The sequence below is a fragment of the Eumetopias jubatus genome, unplaced genomic scaffold (assembly GCF_037043125.1).
Source record: "Eumetopias jubatus isolate StellerSeaLion01/CBP00866 unplaced genomic scaffold, mEumJub1_p1.0 scaffold_2, whole genome shotgun sequence".
In the NCBI taxonomy this organism is placed as follows: domain Eukaryota; kingdom Metazoa; phylum Chordata; class Mammalia; order Carnivora; family Otariidae; genus Eumetopias; species Eumetopias jubatus.
In genome coordinates this window covers 52,673,021-52,690,113 of record NW_028274808.1, presented here as the reverse complement: position 1 = coordinate 52,690,113, position 17,093 = coordinate 52,673,021, and the positions used below count along the sequence as shown (strand labels likewise).

General features: G+C 35.9%; 1 protein-coding gene across 3 annotated transcripts in view; it reads right to left on the bottom strand.

Moving 5' to 3' along the window:
- MTMR9 (myotubularin related protein 9) overlaps positions 1-17,093 on the bottom strand; it is a 55,942-nt gene that overhangs the window by 36,249 nt on the left and 2,600 nt on the right. For 2 of the 3 annotated variants that reach the window (XM_028114414.2, XM_028114415.2), the window contains exons 2-3: positions 7,322-7,430; positions 3,273-3,398 (exon numbers count right to left, since the gene is read on the bottom strand). In XM_028114414.2, coding sequence (XP_027970215.1) covers positions 3,273-3,398; positions 7,322-7,430 — 235 coding nt within the window. The remainder of the gene's footprint in view (positions 1-3,272; positions 3,399-7,321; positions 7,431-17,093) is intronic. The other variant, XM_088021003.1, reaches the window with a different exon arrangement.

Sequence of the window (17,093 nt, the reverse complement as noted above, 5' to 3'; positions counted from 1 at the left end):
ATTAACTTTCTCTACATTTTGACACCCTCCAAAATATGCTGTTTTCTGTTCAATTACCAAGGCTTTCAAGTGGTAGTTTTTTTGTGTTTTATTTATAGTTTGTCACTAATCTCTGCAGGAGGTCTTCTCAGATAGGAGCTACTCAATCATAAGCAGAACCTTATCACCTTTTTTATATATAATTTCAAAAGTGGTAGATTGAGGGAGTGCAGATATATATATATATATATATATATATATATATATATAACTATTTCAACAAGGTACCTGAAATAATCTTTCATGATATCCTAGAATAAAAGCATGCTTAAAGTAGGAGAAACTCTAAAGATCAGTTTTGTTCAACACTTTCATTTTGTAGACATGGAAACTTGAGTCCCAAAAAGTCAAGCAGTCAATAACGCATCAGGGATGCAACACAAGATATCTTGATAGCTAGTTTTAGTTCTGTCCTTTCAATACCACACATCTCTTTTGGACATAATAATGAAGTGGGGACTGGCTAATATTATAATTAAAAAGTTTTTCAGATGGTAAAAAAAAAAAAAAACACACCTTACTCAAAGAATACTGATTAAGTGACAGAGGTGTAACCTGGCAGAGGATTTCTAATCATATATAGAAGACCTTACCACCCTTTTGCCCTGTCCTGAGTAAATACACGCCTACATTCATTCACTCAACAAATACTTACCGTTTGCCTATCATGTGTTAGAAATACAGCAGGAAACAAGAATGACATGGTTCCCGCCCTTGTAAAGTTTGTATCTAGCAGCTTACATTCTAGCCCAGGAAAGAGACAACAAACAATGAATAAGAAGTTTTGCACACTGTTGACTCCCTCCTACTTGAAACTCACTCTTGGATTTTTCCTCCATTCACCTCTTAAACAGTTCAATCCTTGGCATCCTTTTTACTTCAGATGCTTTCTTTAGGCAATCTCGGTCTCTCCTCATGGTTTCCACAGTATATATCCTCAGTTTTTTCATTTTTAACACAGACTTCTCAAATAAGCTCTAGACTATCTCTTGTAGATATTCAATGACATGTACCATACAGGCCCTTTGAATTGCCATCCCCCAAACTGAACTTAACTCATTCCCTTTAAACACCTTTCTCTTTCTATTTTTCCCATCTCAATGGTATCATCCTAGATACCACTGCCTGTTTTACCCTTCACATCCAGTGAGTGGGTCACCAATGCCAATTCTACTTTCTGAATCTTTCTGCACTATATCCAACCATCTTCTTTATATTATTCCAGTAGTTTCTTCAAGCAGTTTCTTAGCATTTTGCATCAGAATTGATTTTCTATAACACAAATCTAATAATGTCATTTTCCCTGTGCCTTGTGGGTACTTTCGTCAGCACTTATTTCACTGTACTTGATTACTTAAATAACTGTTAGACTTAGTTAGAACTGTGAGAACAAGTGGAAGGAAGGAACCATGCTTTGCTCATCTTAAATTTCCATCATCTAGTAATAGTACCTAAATACCTCAAACAAGGCATTAAAGATTTCTCATTAAATCTGTGGATTACAAAATTTGCAGGAAAATACTAGAACTTCAAACATACAAACTGCTTAAATAATTAGCTAAACCAAAAAGAAAATGCCTACTAGGAAAAGTATTGAATCTAAATAAAAATTAGTAAGTAAATACAATAACAAAAACACAGGGCAGAGCCCTTGGTAACACATATGAGATGTATAAATTTTAGTTTATTTCATTAGTAACTTAATTCTCAAAAAAGCTAATGCACCTTTAAGCTGCCTTAAAATCTCAGTAATAAGTTCCAATCTATGCCAAGTGGTATGGGTACCATATTTTAAGAGAATAAATGACAAACTAAAGGCCCTGCTGGGAAGAGCAACTAGGACAGTGTGTGGCCCTGAGGTCATCGTTATTAGAAAAAGTTGAAGTAAATACTGATATTTAATCTGCAGAAATGAAAACTTAATGGGGACATAAGAGTTCCTAATTTGAAGAAGACTTCATGGTAGAGGAATAAGATAAGTTGAATAACACAAGGTAACATCAGAAACATTGGCTCTATGTACAGGGAAACAGAGGTCAGCTCAGAATTAGAGCTGCCCCCAATGGCACACCGTTGTGTTTTTGCAAATTCTCCCACACTAAGATTTCAAGCAGAGGCTAAACGACCACATCATGATCATGGATGTTTTTAGCACAGGGGATTTCTGCACAGAATAGGAGACTGATTTGAATGTTGACCTGTAGAATGCAGACTTAGACTGGTTCACTAATGGCACCTAACTCCAAGATAAATCATGGGCAGGTCATTTATACAGACAGTTTTGGGTACCCAAACAAATCACCCAGACATCTCCCTTCCTGATCACCACATGACTGCCATTTTCCACCTAGGAAATAATTCCTCTAAGGTAACCATTGGTGGTAGCTTATAACAGTACTGATAATAGTACTTAACTGCATAAAGTATCATGCATTTAAGAATGTTTACTATGCAGTTTTTAATGCAATAAAAACACTAAATTTAAGTGTAAATACAGGTAGTTATCCACGAACTATATAAAAATGCCCCATACAATAAGAATGTGAACTTCCTGTTCCTATATCACTTTGCTGACATGGACATCATTATTCTTTAAATTACACAGACCCTGGTCCCTACTTCTTGACAACCCCCCCAACCAGGGCCCATTTACATAGGTGTGATGGAAGAATAAAGAAGTAAAATTGTGAAGAATAAGAAAATCTGGTTCTAGTGACTTGGGTCTTAATAACCCAAATTATAAAAACACAAAAATTATCCCTCAGAAACAAATATGGTCTATGTTTCTCTAATGCTATCTTAAGCACACAGCAGGTTCAACAGACTTTTTTGGGATGGCTCAGAACCTAATTACTACACATAAAGTTGTTTCTATGGAGACGCTTTTAAAACAATCAACAATGAACTCAAAACATGTCAGGACTATCTTTATGAAGATCTTAATGTTTTACCAATGTCATTTTCAAAATTAAAAAAAGTAACATCTGGAATACACTGAAGAAAAAAGTAACATCTGAAATCCACTAGAAGAAAAATCCCTTGAGCTGCAGCACTGAAAACAAATTGTACAAATCTCTGAATGGCAGAAGCTGCAGTACTAACCGCTAACAAAATTTCTTTCAGGCATGGGTAAGCCAACAACACTTTATTAGTCATCAAAAGGAAGGGATCATTTCACAAGTAAGGTATTGGATTATTTCTCATTACACATAGTTGTCTCAAACGTTACTCACAGCTGAAGAGTAGAGTTCAAACTCTTGCTCAGGAAGGAAAGAATGCCAACCATCTTCTATCACTTCAAACATGGGCCGGTAAAAGAAAGGGTACATCAGAGTGATAGAGTCCAGGGTAGACAATGCCTAGGGCATAAAGAAGGAAACAAAAGAAAGAAAAAGGAACATACTGCAATTTGAAACACTTTCTAATTACCAAATTGGTATTAAACAAATATGGTCTAATAATGATGCACACCCAATATATTTTTCTAACGTTGTATTTACCACTAGATACAATTATAGCTTACTGAAGCTAATTTCCATGCTTTTAGCATCTAACAAGGTACCTGGCACATAGCATACACTCAGTTAACCCTTGCTGAATGAACAAAAGAACAAAAAAAGTGTGCACACCTATTCTAGAAGAAAAATTAACTCCTTTGACACCACTTAACAAAAGCCTAATATAAAGGTCCAAATATTTCTGGAAATCAGAAAACAAACAGGTTTTGGTTAGAAAGCAAGGCCTTGGCTCAAAATTCAGTTATTGACTATATCAACATATGTACATTATTTAAAATCAGTGTCTATTAGTAACCATAAATAAGGTTACAGCTTGGTGGCCATGTATCATATTACCTCTATGCTACCATGACCCATTCTCAAGCTGGGACAATAACTCTGTGGTCCCCAAATCATCTGGAACACTTGAATTCTGGATAACACCACCAGGAAAACCTGACTAAATGGGAGGAACAGACCGATGGAACATCCTCCATCACCTTCTGACAGGGGAGTTATAAAAAGCACTTCTATGACTAGGAGAAAAGGTACCAAAATCAATTAGCATAATTCAAATTCCAGTAATTATGGAGACACTCACCTGGAGGAGGGCAGGAGCCCAACATCATGCTTGTTCCCCAAAACTCTCAGAATAAAGCTACCTCCCTCTAGGTCACAGAAGGACCAGGCTTACAAAAGAATGGGCCCAAGACTTATTAAAAAACAGATTAGACATGCAGTTCAGCAGTTTAACAAAAACATCTTCATCCAAAGTTATTCTTCTGTCTGTCCATAAATCATGACACCTTCCCCCCAGAGCTCATGAAACAGAAAATATGGAGAAACATGGCTGTATAATCCATTATCCACTTCTATCTAGTCTTTGGCTGCCAATCACACTAAACAGAAGCAGAATGGCCAATGTCCACAACCAACCTAGGCCTGAGCTGTCATCGTTCAGTACAAACATTATTTTACTTAACTGGTTCACTTTTTTAAATTGGTTTATTTTTAAGATATTCTTTGCAATATTTAAACATTTTTTTCTCATCTTTACTGAGGTAAAACCGACAAAACTAAGATATTTAAAGTGATAATTTGATACACTGTGAAAGGACTCCCCCATGGAGTTACTTAACACATCCATCACCTCCCATATTTACCTTTTGTTAAAAACATTTAAGTTCTACTCTCTTAGAAAATTTCTATTATACAGTAATACAGTGTTATCAACTATAGTTACCATGTTTTACATTAGATCCTAAGACTTTATTCATCTTATAACTGCAAGTTTGTAACTTTTACCAACCTCTTCCCTATCTCCCTTAGACCCTACCAACCACTTTTCCACTCTCGGTTTCTCTAAGTTTTGTTTCTGGTTTTTAGGATTCCATATATAAGTAGTAACATGCAATATCTGTCTCTCTGTCTGGTTTATTTCACTTAGCATAATGCCCTCCAGTTTCACCCCTGTTGTCACAAATATCAGGATTACTATTTTTTTAAGGCTGAATAATATTCCATCGTATGTACAGATAAACATCACATTTTCTTTATCCATTCATCTGTTGACAGATACTGAGGCTATTTCCATATTTTGGCTATTATGAATAATGCTGCAGTGATCATGGAAGTAAAGACAGCTCTTTGAGATTATTTTGTTTTCTTTGGACATATATCCAGAAGTGGGACTGCCGGGTCACATGGTAGATCCATTTTTAATTTCTTGAGGAACCTCCATACTGTTTTCCATAGTGGCTGGTACAACCATGATTTTATTTTTATTTTTTAAAGATTTTAGTTATTTATTTGACAGAGAGAGACACAGCGAGAGAAGGAACACAAGCAGAGGGAGGGGGAGAGGGAGAAGCAGGCTTCCCGCAGAGCAGGGAGCCCAATGCGGGACTCCATCCCAGGACCCTGGGATCATGACCTGAGGCCGAAGGCAGATGCCTGGCGACTGAGCCACCCAGGCACCCACAACCACAATTTTAAATGCAAGTCAGCAGGCACTTTAGCAGGCACTAAGCATTCATATTCTGACTTGTGATCCCATACTATGTCATCAGAGACAGGACTTTTCCTTTAAACACATTAATGCTGAAAGAACTGAAAACATTTCAATTCCAAAAGACAGTGGAAACTACATAGAAGCTTCATCAGACTTCCTGCTACATTTTAGAAAACTGAGCAATTGCCAGTTATTCTTCCAATGGGATTCTATTTGTGGCAGCAGACTATATTAGGGTACATGGATTCTTGATTAGAAAGAATAGCTCTTTTATATAAGAAATTCACTATTACTCCCAAGTCATGTCAAGATGTATAGGGGAGGTGGGGAAGGAATTGGATACCAGGAAAAGGCAAGAGACCAAGTTCACGATGTATACTGACTATGTTGTAAAACAATCAATAGAACATTCACTTCCTGAGGTCAAGGGTTTCTATATATTCAGTTTCTAAAGTACTTTAGGTACTATATACAGCCAATTAAACAACTGATTAGTGTCAGATGTTAATGAAACTAAGTAAATGCAACCAGAAAGTGGGTAACAGGCTTTGCCCTATATTTCCTTTACCGTTATCCTTTACCGTATGCAACTTCACTAACACCCACCAACCAGCTATCTCGTAAATTATAAAAGGAATAAGAAGAAACATGTAGACTGGTCAGTGAAAATCCAAACCCACAAGTGAAAAAAACAAAAACAAAAACATGCTCAAATGAAATGGGTCAGTAGCCTTCCCCTGCCCAAACAGCAGGACAGTGTTTCAATTTAACAGCCAAGAAACCACAGTGCGTTTCTTACCCATGTTAACAAATTTGGCCAAATCAACATTACTACATCACTTCCGAATGACAAGTACGTAAAACAAATAGTTCAGCTAATCTTCTCATTTCCTCTAAGTAAAATTTAGCAAAGGCAGAAAGTAAACCACTTCCATGCCATTTTTCTCAGCACAACAGTTGTTTTATTTCTCTATTCTTGTTTAAAAACCAAACAAGATCCTAATTAAGATTTTTAAACCTTTCTGCCTCCTTTTAATAGTTAAGCCAATAGCATTTGTTTTGGATACAAAGACCAGATTAGTCACTCCAAGACCAAAGAAAAAAAAAAATCAATGTATTTGTAATTATCTAGAAAATACTATAAACATAAAGTTAATTGCTCTAATTTAGTGGCAATGATTTAAAACAACGCAATTTAAAATTTGAGTGTAAACCAAAATAGTTGGTTTGAATGGGGAAGAAAATGGTGTGAGCACCTCCATTTAAATATTAAATTATCCAAGTAAAATGTCTATTATTTGGAATCTGAACAGATACTCAATATTGTTGATACAGATATAAAACAAACACACCCTGTCTTAATCAAACCTGATGTATGGAAAATTCAGACTTACTAAAGGCAAACAAAAGACCATAATCATTGGTAATAATCACTGACTTTTATAAAAGAAATAACTTTTTAGAAAAGCCTTACCATATATACATACAATGGACTATTATTGAGTCTTAAAAGAGAAGGAAATCCTGTCAAATGCTACAACAAGTGAGGCTGGAGGAATAAGTAACACTAAAAACTGTTATAAGTCAACAAAATCCTATTACATTCCTATAACAGTGAACCAGGGTGAGGCTTTTCCTGTCAATTTTCAATATGTGAGTCACAGAACATGACCAACTATCTACTAGAAAAACATATGAGCTATACTGAGTCAGAATATAAGGTTCTTCCTTATTACTATTTATTTTCATCAGATTTTGCTTCTGAAATATTTACCTCAATGGAACTGGCTATATTCAAACATTCTTCCATTCCAGGAATATCCAACTGAATTATTCGAAAATCTTTACATTTTATGATGATGGTACCCAGTGGTCCCACAAACCTGTAAAAAATTATAAATTATGCTTAGGAACATATATATTTCTATCTTTAAACATACGATTATTTCCATGAAAAGAGAATGTAATTGTAATTACCATCTATATTCAACTTTCTTCTCCCAAATTAGTCTAATTAAGGAAGACTCAAGACTGTGTTATTAAAATGTGAGCCATAAATTATATTAAATACATATACTTAAAATTTTTCAAATTCATAAAGTAATTCGTACTAGGCCAACTCTTTTAATGAAGATTATCTGGGGCCTTACTTCAAAGAATAGAGAAAAAAAATCTGTAATTAATGTGTTCAGTGTTTATATAGCATAGGAAAATACTTCATTTCAGATTTTACTTACTTCTAAGCTTGTAGTGGTTGATTTTAAATATAAATATCTCTTTTTCAGTCTTTAAAAACTATTAACTTACAATATCGATTCTAAATCAATGCCATAACTACTCATAACAAAGTTTTGTATCGGTAAATTTTGTACAAATGTAATTTTACCTTAATTGGAACTTTGTCTTCCTTTTATTACTGTTTTGTCTATACTTGCTGACAGCTCTGAGTTTTCTTTTGCTTTGCCACTGGTTGGCTCCTTTCTTTTCCATTAAGACTTCTGAGTATTCCCCAAACTAGGAATTCTTAGACTGACCAAATGCTATTCATTTTACTTACACTTTGCCCAGTTTAGAAAGACAACTCCTACAGCTACTCTTCCTGAGCTCCATCTCAATTGTTAAGCATCCCTATGCCTCACATCACTGCACTGTTAATGTGGACAGGCAAACATTATCAGCACGGGCCAAATCCTACAAAAGATAATTCTACCAGACATCCACAACCTATCAACACACTGGAATGTCTCTTATAAAATTTATTTGGAAAACTCACACTCTTGGCACTTCTACTTCTGGCAAAGGTAGAATAACAGGGACCATATTTACCCTCCCACCTGAAACAACCAAAATAACTGGACAAAATATAAGAAAGAACTGTTTTCAAGACACTGGACATCAAGCAACAAAGAACAGAGATATCTGGGAGATGGGAAACAGGTGAATCTTACAATTACCCCAGTTTATAGTTTTGAGAGTTTACAGGCTTCAGGAGAGGGAACTTGGGTGGGGCTTATAGTCTGAGGAGAGCATCTATATTAAAAAAGGAAGTTTCATATTAGTGACTTCTATGCTGAAAAAAGAAGAGCAAGTCAAATTCAAAGCAGAAGAAATTAAATAAAGATCAGAACCAAAATGAATGAAATAGAAAAAAGGAAATAATAAGGAATAATAAAAGCAATGATGATTGCTTGAAAATAATAAAAGCAATAAAGCACTAGCCAAAGTGATCAGGAAAAAAGAAAGTCAGTCTCAATTTACCAATATCAGAAATGAGGGAAATGAGAATCACATGGCATTAAAAAAATAAGAAGGGGCGCCTGGGTGGCTCAGTCGTTAAGTGTCTGACTTCAGCTCAGGTCATGAATCCAGGGTCCTGGGATCCAGCCCTGCATCAGGCTCCCTGCTCGGTGGGAAGCCTGCTCCTCCCTCTCCCACTCCGCCTGCTTGTGTTCCCTCTCTCATTGTGTCTCTCTGTCAAATAAATAAATAAATAAAATCTTTAAAAAAAAAAAAGATAAGGAAGTACTACGAATAACTTTATGCCAATAAATTCAACAGGGTAAATGATACAGACCAATTCCTCAGAAGACACAAACTCAAGAAGAACATTATTAGTTCTACAGCTATTAAATAAACCGAAATTTTCATGAAAATCTTCCCCACCAAAAAACCCTCCAGGCCTAGGTGGCTTCACTGATGAATTCCATTAAGCATTTAAGGAAAATATACTATCAATTCAAGACAAACCCAGAAAGTTGAAGAGGCATTTATCAACTCATTCCATGGGGCCAGCATCACCCTAATGCAAAAACCAAAGACATGATAAGAAAACTATAGACCAATATCCCTCATGAACCCAGGTGCAAAATTTCTAAACAAAATATTAGCAAATTAAATCCAACAATTTATAAAAAGGATAATATATCATGAACAGTTAGGGTTTATCACTTGAAAATCAAAGCAATTCATCATATTGCCAAACTGAAAAAGTAAAACCATATATATGATCATCGCAATAGATACAGAAAAAACATTTGGCAAAATTCAACACCTATTCCTGATCTTAAAAAACAAAAACAAAGAAAACCCCACTCTCAACAAACCAGGAACAGAAGGAAACATCTTCAACCTGATAACAGCATTTACCAAAAGAAAGCAAAACCAAAACCAACAAAACAAACCTACCACTAATCACAGACTTAATGGTGAAAGACTAAATACTTTTTCACTAATATTAGGAATAACAGAGATGTCCGCTTTCACCCCTTCTATTCACCACTGTACTGACAGTTAATAGCCAGGGCAATGAGTCAAAAGATAAATGGCATCCAGATTGGAAAAGAAGAAATAAAACTGTCTTTAGTGGCAGATGACATGATTGCCTATTTAGAAAAGCTAATGAAAAATACAAAGAAACTATTAGAATTAAAAAGTGAGGTTAGTAAGACTGGATATAAATTCAATACACAAAAATCAATAGTAGTCTATATACTATTGCAACAATTGTTTAAAATACTCAGGACTTCGTTTTTATTCAGGATGGTAAGGCTGATAGATCAGGAGATGACTGTCATTGAAAAGACAGTTTGTGACTCACAGTTCTCAAAAGGGGGGGGTGCACACTATGTCATGCAGGGCCACATGGGGAAGGATCAGGTCAGTCAGGAGGCAGATAGTGCAAGAGGAAAGCATGGGCCAGAATTTTTACTGTGAGGTTTCACAGAAAGGAATGGGAAAGACAGGGTAGGTGAGCTGAGCAAGTTTAGGATTAGATTGTTTGAATAATTTTGTCAGGCTCTGGGTTATACAGGTGATTCCTACTTGTCTATACCTGGCCCTGGAATAATTTAGGAGAGGAGAAGAGTAGTCCTGACTGCAGAAGCCTGAGGAGAGGAAGCAGATAAGGGTATGGACTTAAGATTGGTTGATGTGCATATCAAAGGTGTGCTTGCAGGCAAGTTTCCCCACTATTTCTAGTAAATAGCTAACCCTGAGAGGGGGCAGTCCCTTCTCCAGGTCTGCAAGGCCTGAAGACATCAATGTATCAAAAATATAGAAAGTAAAAAACATGACTAAGACAAAAGCAATGAGAAATTGAAATTTTAAAAATACCATTTGAAAAGAGCATCCAAAAATGTGTAATAAATGGGGGAAACCTGCAAAAGATGTCTGAGATCTATAAGTGAAAACTATAACACATTATTGAAAGAAATTAAAGACCTAAATAAAATGAATGGAGAGATATACTTTGTTCATGGGACAGAAGATTTAATATTAAGATATCAGATATCAACTCTCACCAAATTCATTTATCAACAGATTCAACACAATTCCAATCAAAATCACACAGGCTTTTTTTTTTTTTAGAAAATAACAAGCTGATTCTAAAATTCATATGGAAATGCAAATGACCTTAAGTAGACAGAACAACTTTCAATAAGAACAAACCTGCATAGCTAACACTACATAATTTCAACTTAATATGAAGCTACTGTAAGGGTACCTGGTGGCTCAGTTAGTTAAGCGCCTGACTCTTAATTTCAGCTCAGGTCATGATCTCAGGTTTGTGAAATCAAACCCCAAGTCAGGCTCTGTGCTCAGCGGGAGTCTGCTTCTCTCCCTCTCCCTCTCCCTGCCGCCCCCCCCGCCACCCCGCATTCACATGCTCTCTCTCTTTCTTTAAAATAAATAAATCTTTTTTTAAAAAGCTACTGTAATTAAGACTGTGGTAAGGTAACAGCATCAAGATAAACAGATCACTGGGACAGAAAAGAGAGTCTAGAAATAGTTCTACTTATATATGGACAAAGGTGCAAAGACAATTCATTGAAGAAGGAGCAAAACAATCAGATATCCATATGCAATATACACACATATATGTACACCATAAACCATATATAAAAACTAACTCAAAATGGATCATATACCTGAAAATAAAACCTAGAGCTATAAAACTCCCAGAAGAAAACATGAGTAAAAATCCTTGTGACCTTGGGTTAGGCAAAGATTTCTGAGATAAGACACCAAAACCTCAATCTATAAAAGAACAGATAAACTGGGCTTCTTCAAAATTTAAATCATTTGGTCTTTGAAAGACACTGTTAAAGAGGATGAAAGGACAAACCATAGACTGAGAGAAACTATTTGCACATCTTATTTAATAAAAGACTTGTATCTAGAATATATTTTTTTAAAAAATGCTCAAAACTCCATAAAGGAAAGGATCTTGGAAGATGGTGGAGTAGGAAGCACCAGGAATCTTTCTCCCCACCTAGACAACAATTTCACTGGCATGATCTGTTTGATGTGATAATTTTGTAACTCTAGAGACTATTAAGGCTTGCAACTTCCAGGGGGAAGACTTGAATGATAAATGTTGGATAAATTCAGCTCTTAGCAAAATAGCAGCTACATATCCTAGCCATGTGATGGGCAGCTATGCACATGTTCCTGGAGCTTATGCACAACCCAAGTTAGGCAAAGGCACTGTCCTCCAAGTATCAGAAAAAAGATCCTGTCTTCCAAATATCAAGGATCTGTGCTCTGATCACTGCCTGCTGCTTCTGATCACAGAAGTGTGAAGGCCAGCAGCCACTGTTGTTGCAGCTCTCCCCATTGTTGCAAGTCCCTCTCCCACAAGTGATATCCAGGGAATTTAAAGGCCAGTCCCCTTATCCCTCCCTATCCTCATTTCATTTTTCACTTTTCTCCTTTCAGGAGACAGACATTAAAGACTAGGACATTCAAAACAATTACATATATGAGGAAAATTAGGACTGCAAATGCCCAGGAAAAGTTCAGAAAAGAGCTATTATATGACCTTAAATTTACACTTCAAGCTAATCTCCGGAATACAGAAAACTTACAACAATAACAAAAATAATAATTATTATAATAAGCAAATAACAATTATTAAAAAAAAAAAACTAAAACAGCAAACCCTGGGGAAGGGGAAGCATCTGATTTCCAGAGTCAGTCACCACATTATCAGATCAAATGTCCAGTGTTCAACAACAACAAATCACAAGGCATACAAACAAACAGGAAAGTATGGGCCATTCAAAGGAAAAAAATACATCAACAGAAACTTTCCCTGAAAAAGACCTGATGGCAGATATACTCAACAATGATTTTAAAACAATGGTCTTAAAGATGCTCAAAGAACTAAAGGAAGATGTGGAGAAAGTCAAGGATGTGATGTGTGAACAGAATAGAAATATCAATAAAGAGAGAAAACCTCAAAGAAAAAAAAATGCGGGGGCTGAAAAGTACAATAACTGAAATGAAAAATTCACTAGAGGGATTCAAAGGCAGATGTGAGCAGGCAGAAGAGAGCAGGCAGAAGAAAAATCAGTGAACTTGAAGATAAAATGGACATTATTGGGTCTGAGGAACAGAAAGAGAAAAGATTGAAAAAAAGTGAATAGAACCTAAGGACCTATGGGATACCAACAAGAGAACCAACATACACATTGCAAGGAGTCCCAGAAAGAGAAGAAAAAGGGACAGAGAGAATATTTGAAGAAATAATGGTGGAAAAATTCCCCAATTTGATGAAAGACATGAATATAAACATCCAAGAAGCTCAACAAACTCCAGGTAAGATAAACTCAGAGAACCACACCAAAACACATTTTAATCAAACTTTCGAAAGACAAAGAGAAAATCTTGAAAGCAGCAAGAGGGAAGCGAATTGTCACATACAACAAGGAAACCACAATAAAATAATGAACAGATTTCACATCAGAAACTTTAGAGGCCAGAAAACAGTGCGCTGATACATTCAAAGTGCTAAAAGAAAAAGCTGTCAACTAAGAATCCTATATCCAGCAAAAGTGTCCTTCAAAAGTAAGGGAGAAATTAAGACATTCCTAGATAAACAAAAGTTGAGGGACTTATGACCACTAAAACTGCCCTATAAGAAATGCTCAAGGGAGTCCCACAACGTTAAATGAAAAGACACTAGGCAGTAATTTGAAGCTATGTTAAGAAATAAAGATCTCAATAAAGGTAAATACATGGGTGGTTATAAAAGCTAATATTGTAACAATGGTTTGTAACTGTACTTTTTGTTTTCTACATGATTTAACAAATATATTCAAAGAAAAAATATTATTAGTATTAAAGCTATTATTACTGTAGCTTTTGTTTATAACTCCAAATTTTGTTTACTACATAATTTAAGAGACTAATGCATTTACAAGAATTATTCGTTTATGTTTGGGGGCATACAATGTATTAAGATATAATTTTGTGACATTAACAATGAAAAGCAGTAGGGACAGAGCTATAAAGGAGCAAACTTTTTGTATGTTATTGAAGTTAAACTGGTATAAATTCAAATTAGAGTGTTATAACTTTAGGATGTTAAATGTAATCCCCACGGTAAATCACAAAGAAAATAGATATAGGATATACATAAAGGTAAATGAGAAAGGAATTTAGACATTTCACTACAAAAAAAATCAACTACATACAAAACAGAACATTAAAGGACAAAAAAGCTATAAGGCATAGAGAAAACAAATAGCACAGTAACAGAAGTCCCTCCTTAACAATAATTACTTTAAATGCAAATGGATTAAAAAAACTGTCCAATCAAAAGACAGAGATCGGCAGAATGAATAAAAACATACGATCCAACTATATGCTGTTTTACAAGAGACTCAAGATCCAAAGACACAAATGAGTTAAAAGTGAAAAGACAGAAAAAAAAAATTCCATGCAAACAGTAACCAAAAGACAGCAGGTGAGGTTATACTAATATCAGACAAAATAGACTTTACAACAAAAATGGTTACAAGAGACAAGGAAGGACATTATATAGATTCAACACAGCAAGCAGATATAACAATTACAGATAATTACACACTTAACTACAGGAAATCAAAATATATGAAGCAAAAACTGACAGAACTGAAGGAAAAAATAGTTCTACAATAACAGTTGGAGATTTTAATACCCCATTCATGATAATGGCTAGAACAATCAGACTGAAGATAATTAAGGAAACACTTAACACAATAAACTAACTAGATATAACAGACATACACACTAGCAACCCAACAACAGAATATACATTCTTCTCAAGTGCTCCAGGACAGACTGTATGTTAGGCCACAATCAAAGTCTCAGTAGATTTAAAAAGTAGATTTAAAAAGACAGCTATCTTACAAAGTATCTTCTCTGAACCCAATGGGATGAAGTTAGAAATCTACAACAAAAGGAAAACTGAAAAATTCACAAAATTATGGAAATTAACAATGCACTTTTAAACAACCAAGTGATCAAAGAAGAAATCACATGGTAAATTAGAAAACTGAGACAAATGGAAACAAACACATTACAAAACCTATGGGACAGAGAGAAAGCTATACATATACGAAACCAATTGATATATGATGGATCAGTCAAGAATGGGTTACTAAATAATGGTATTGGGAAAACTGGCTTGCTACCTGGAGAAAAACACCTGAAACAAAGGTAGAATCCAAATGAATTAAAGACCTAAAAGTGAAGGGTAAAACTATAAAGCTAATATGGAAAAAATGTAGAATTCATCCTAATGATCTTGGGATAAGGAAGGACAAACAATAAAGTAAAAAAGGCACAAACAATAAAGTAAAAAACTGATGAATTCTGAATTAAAATTAAGGCCTTCTGTTCAACAAAGACCACCACAGAAAAGTCAACAAATGGGTGAGAGACTAAGAGAAGACATCTGCAATGTCTAAGTAAAGAATTAAAACCTAGAGAGTATACAAGAAACTGGTGCAAATCAATGCTAGAAAGACAACAAAACCCAATTTTTAAAAGTGGGTCAAGAAATTCATAGAAAGGAAAAAAAATTAATTGAATTGCTAATAAGTCTATACAGAGATACTCAGACTCCTCAGTAATCAGAGAAATACAAATTAAAATAAAGAGATACTATTCATAGTCATCAGACGAGCAAAACTTAAAAAAAATAACAAACGTTGGTAATAACGTGGTGGAAATAGGGACCATGGTGGGAAGGGCAAAGGGACTAATCATTTTGGAGAGTTCTTAGCATTACTTGGTGAAGTGAATTAATTTTATCTATCTGCTTTCTGCCTCCATCCCACCCTGGACACAATCTCAGAGAAATTCTTGTAAAAGGTAAGTGGACCCAAACAAGTGTGTTTTTCAGTATGTTGTGATAGCAGGGAGTTGGAAGCTATCTAGAGGGTCAGGTAAGAAAAATGTTGTAGACAATTTGGAATTCTATGCTGCAGTCAGAAGCAGTGAAATGGATGTACACACAGCAGTATGAAGAGTACTGAGTTAATATGTTGAGAAACAGAATAAGATCTGCAACATAATCCTACCAGGGGAAATTAAACTCACACATGATGGTACTGTATATTTTATAGGGATATACATATATCAAAGGACAAATAGCAACACTTAACATACTTGCCTGCAGGGATTGAGGATGAGGTGGTAAATAGGGGTGAAAATTAGGGCTTGAAGAAGAATAAAATGTAAAAAACCAAGAAAACCTTGCAATGAATCAATCATGAAAATGACCAGTTCTCAATTGAGTAGGATCAACTCAACTTTCTACATCTGGGGTCCATGAAAAGAAAAATATATAATTGTAAAACTTATGTAAAACCTTGTGTGCGGAAAGATCTAATAAAATTGTATATGCAGTGCACGTAACAGCATTTGATGAGCTTCTAAAGCATCACTCAAATATAAGTTACGACTAGATATGAGAAGGGCTGTTGTCCTCTACATGATAGAACTGAGACGTTTAGAGAGGTTAAGTGGCTTGCCCAAGGACACCTGTGCAGGAAGAGGTAGCACTAAAGGAGTCATCCTCAATACTGTGCTTCCTCTCACATCTCACTTACGATTCATTAACAAAGCATGGCAGCTCAGCCTTCAAAATACATCCCAAACCTGACCGCTTCTGAGCTGACTTCTACCGTTTCCACTCTTAAGTCACCGTCGCCCTCTCCCTGAACTGCTCAACAGTCTCTTAACAGGGCCTGCTGTTTCCACTGGTGCCCCTCGGCAATCTGTCTTCTGCCAGTGGCCAGAACCAGCTTCTTAAAGTCTATCGGCTCTTACTTCCTTGCTTTCAACTCTCCAAAGGGCTTCCTTTGAAAACCATCACAATGGTAAATAAAGCCCTACACCACCTGCCCCCTGCTTATCTCTCGGACCAGTTTCTGCTACACCCCTAGCCTCTACCCTTGCTCACTGCCCTCCAGCCACACTGGCCTCTTTGTTCTTCCCACTACATGCCAGGCCAGTTCCTGTCTTTGCATTGGCTGTTCCCTCTGGCTGGAATGCTCTTTCTTCTGATAGTCACATTGCTAGCTTCCTCTCTTCCATCAGATGTCATTCATTCATTTATTTTTAAAGTGTTTATTTATTTGACAGACAGTGAACAAGAGAGAGCACAAGCAGGGGGAGAGGCAGGCAGAGGGCGAAGCAGGCTCCCCGCCAAGCAGGGGCCCTATCCCAGGACTCTGGGATCATGACCTGAGCAGAAGGCAGACACTTAACCGACT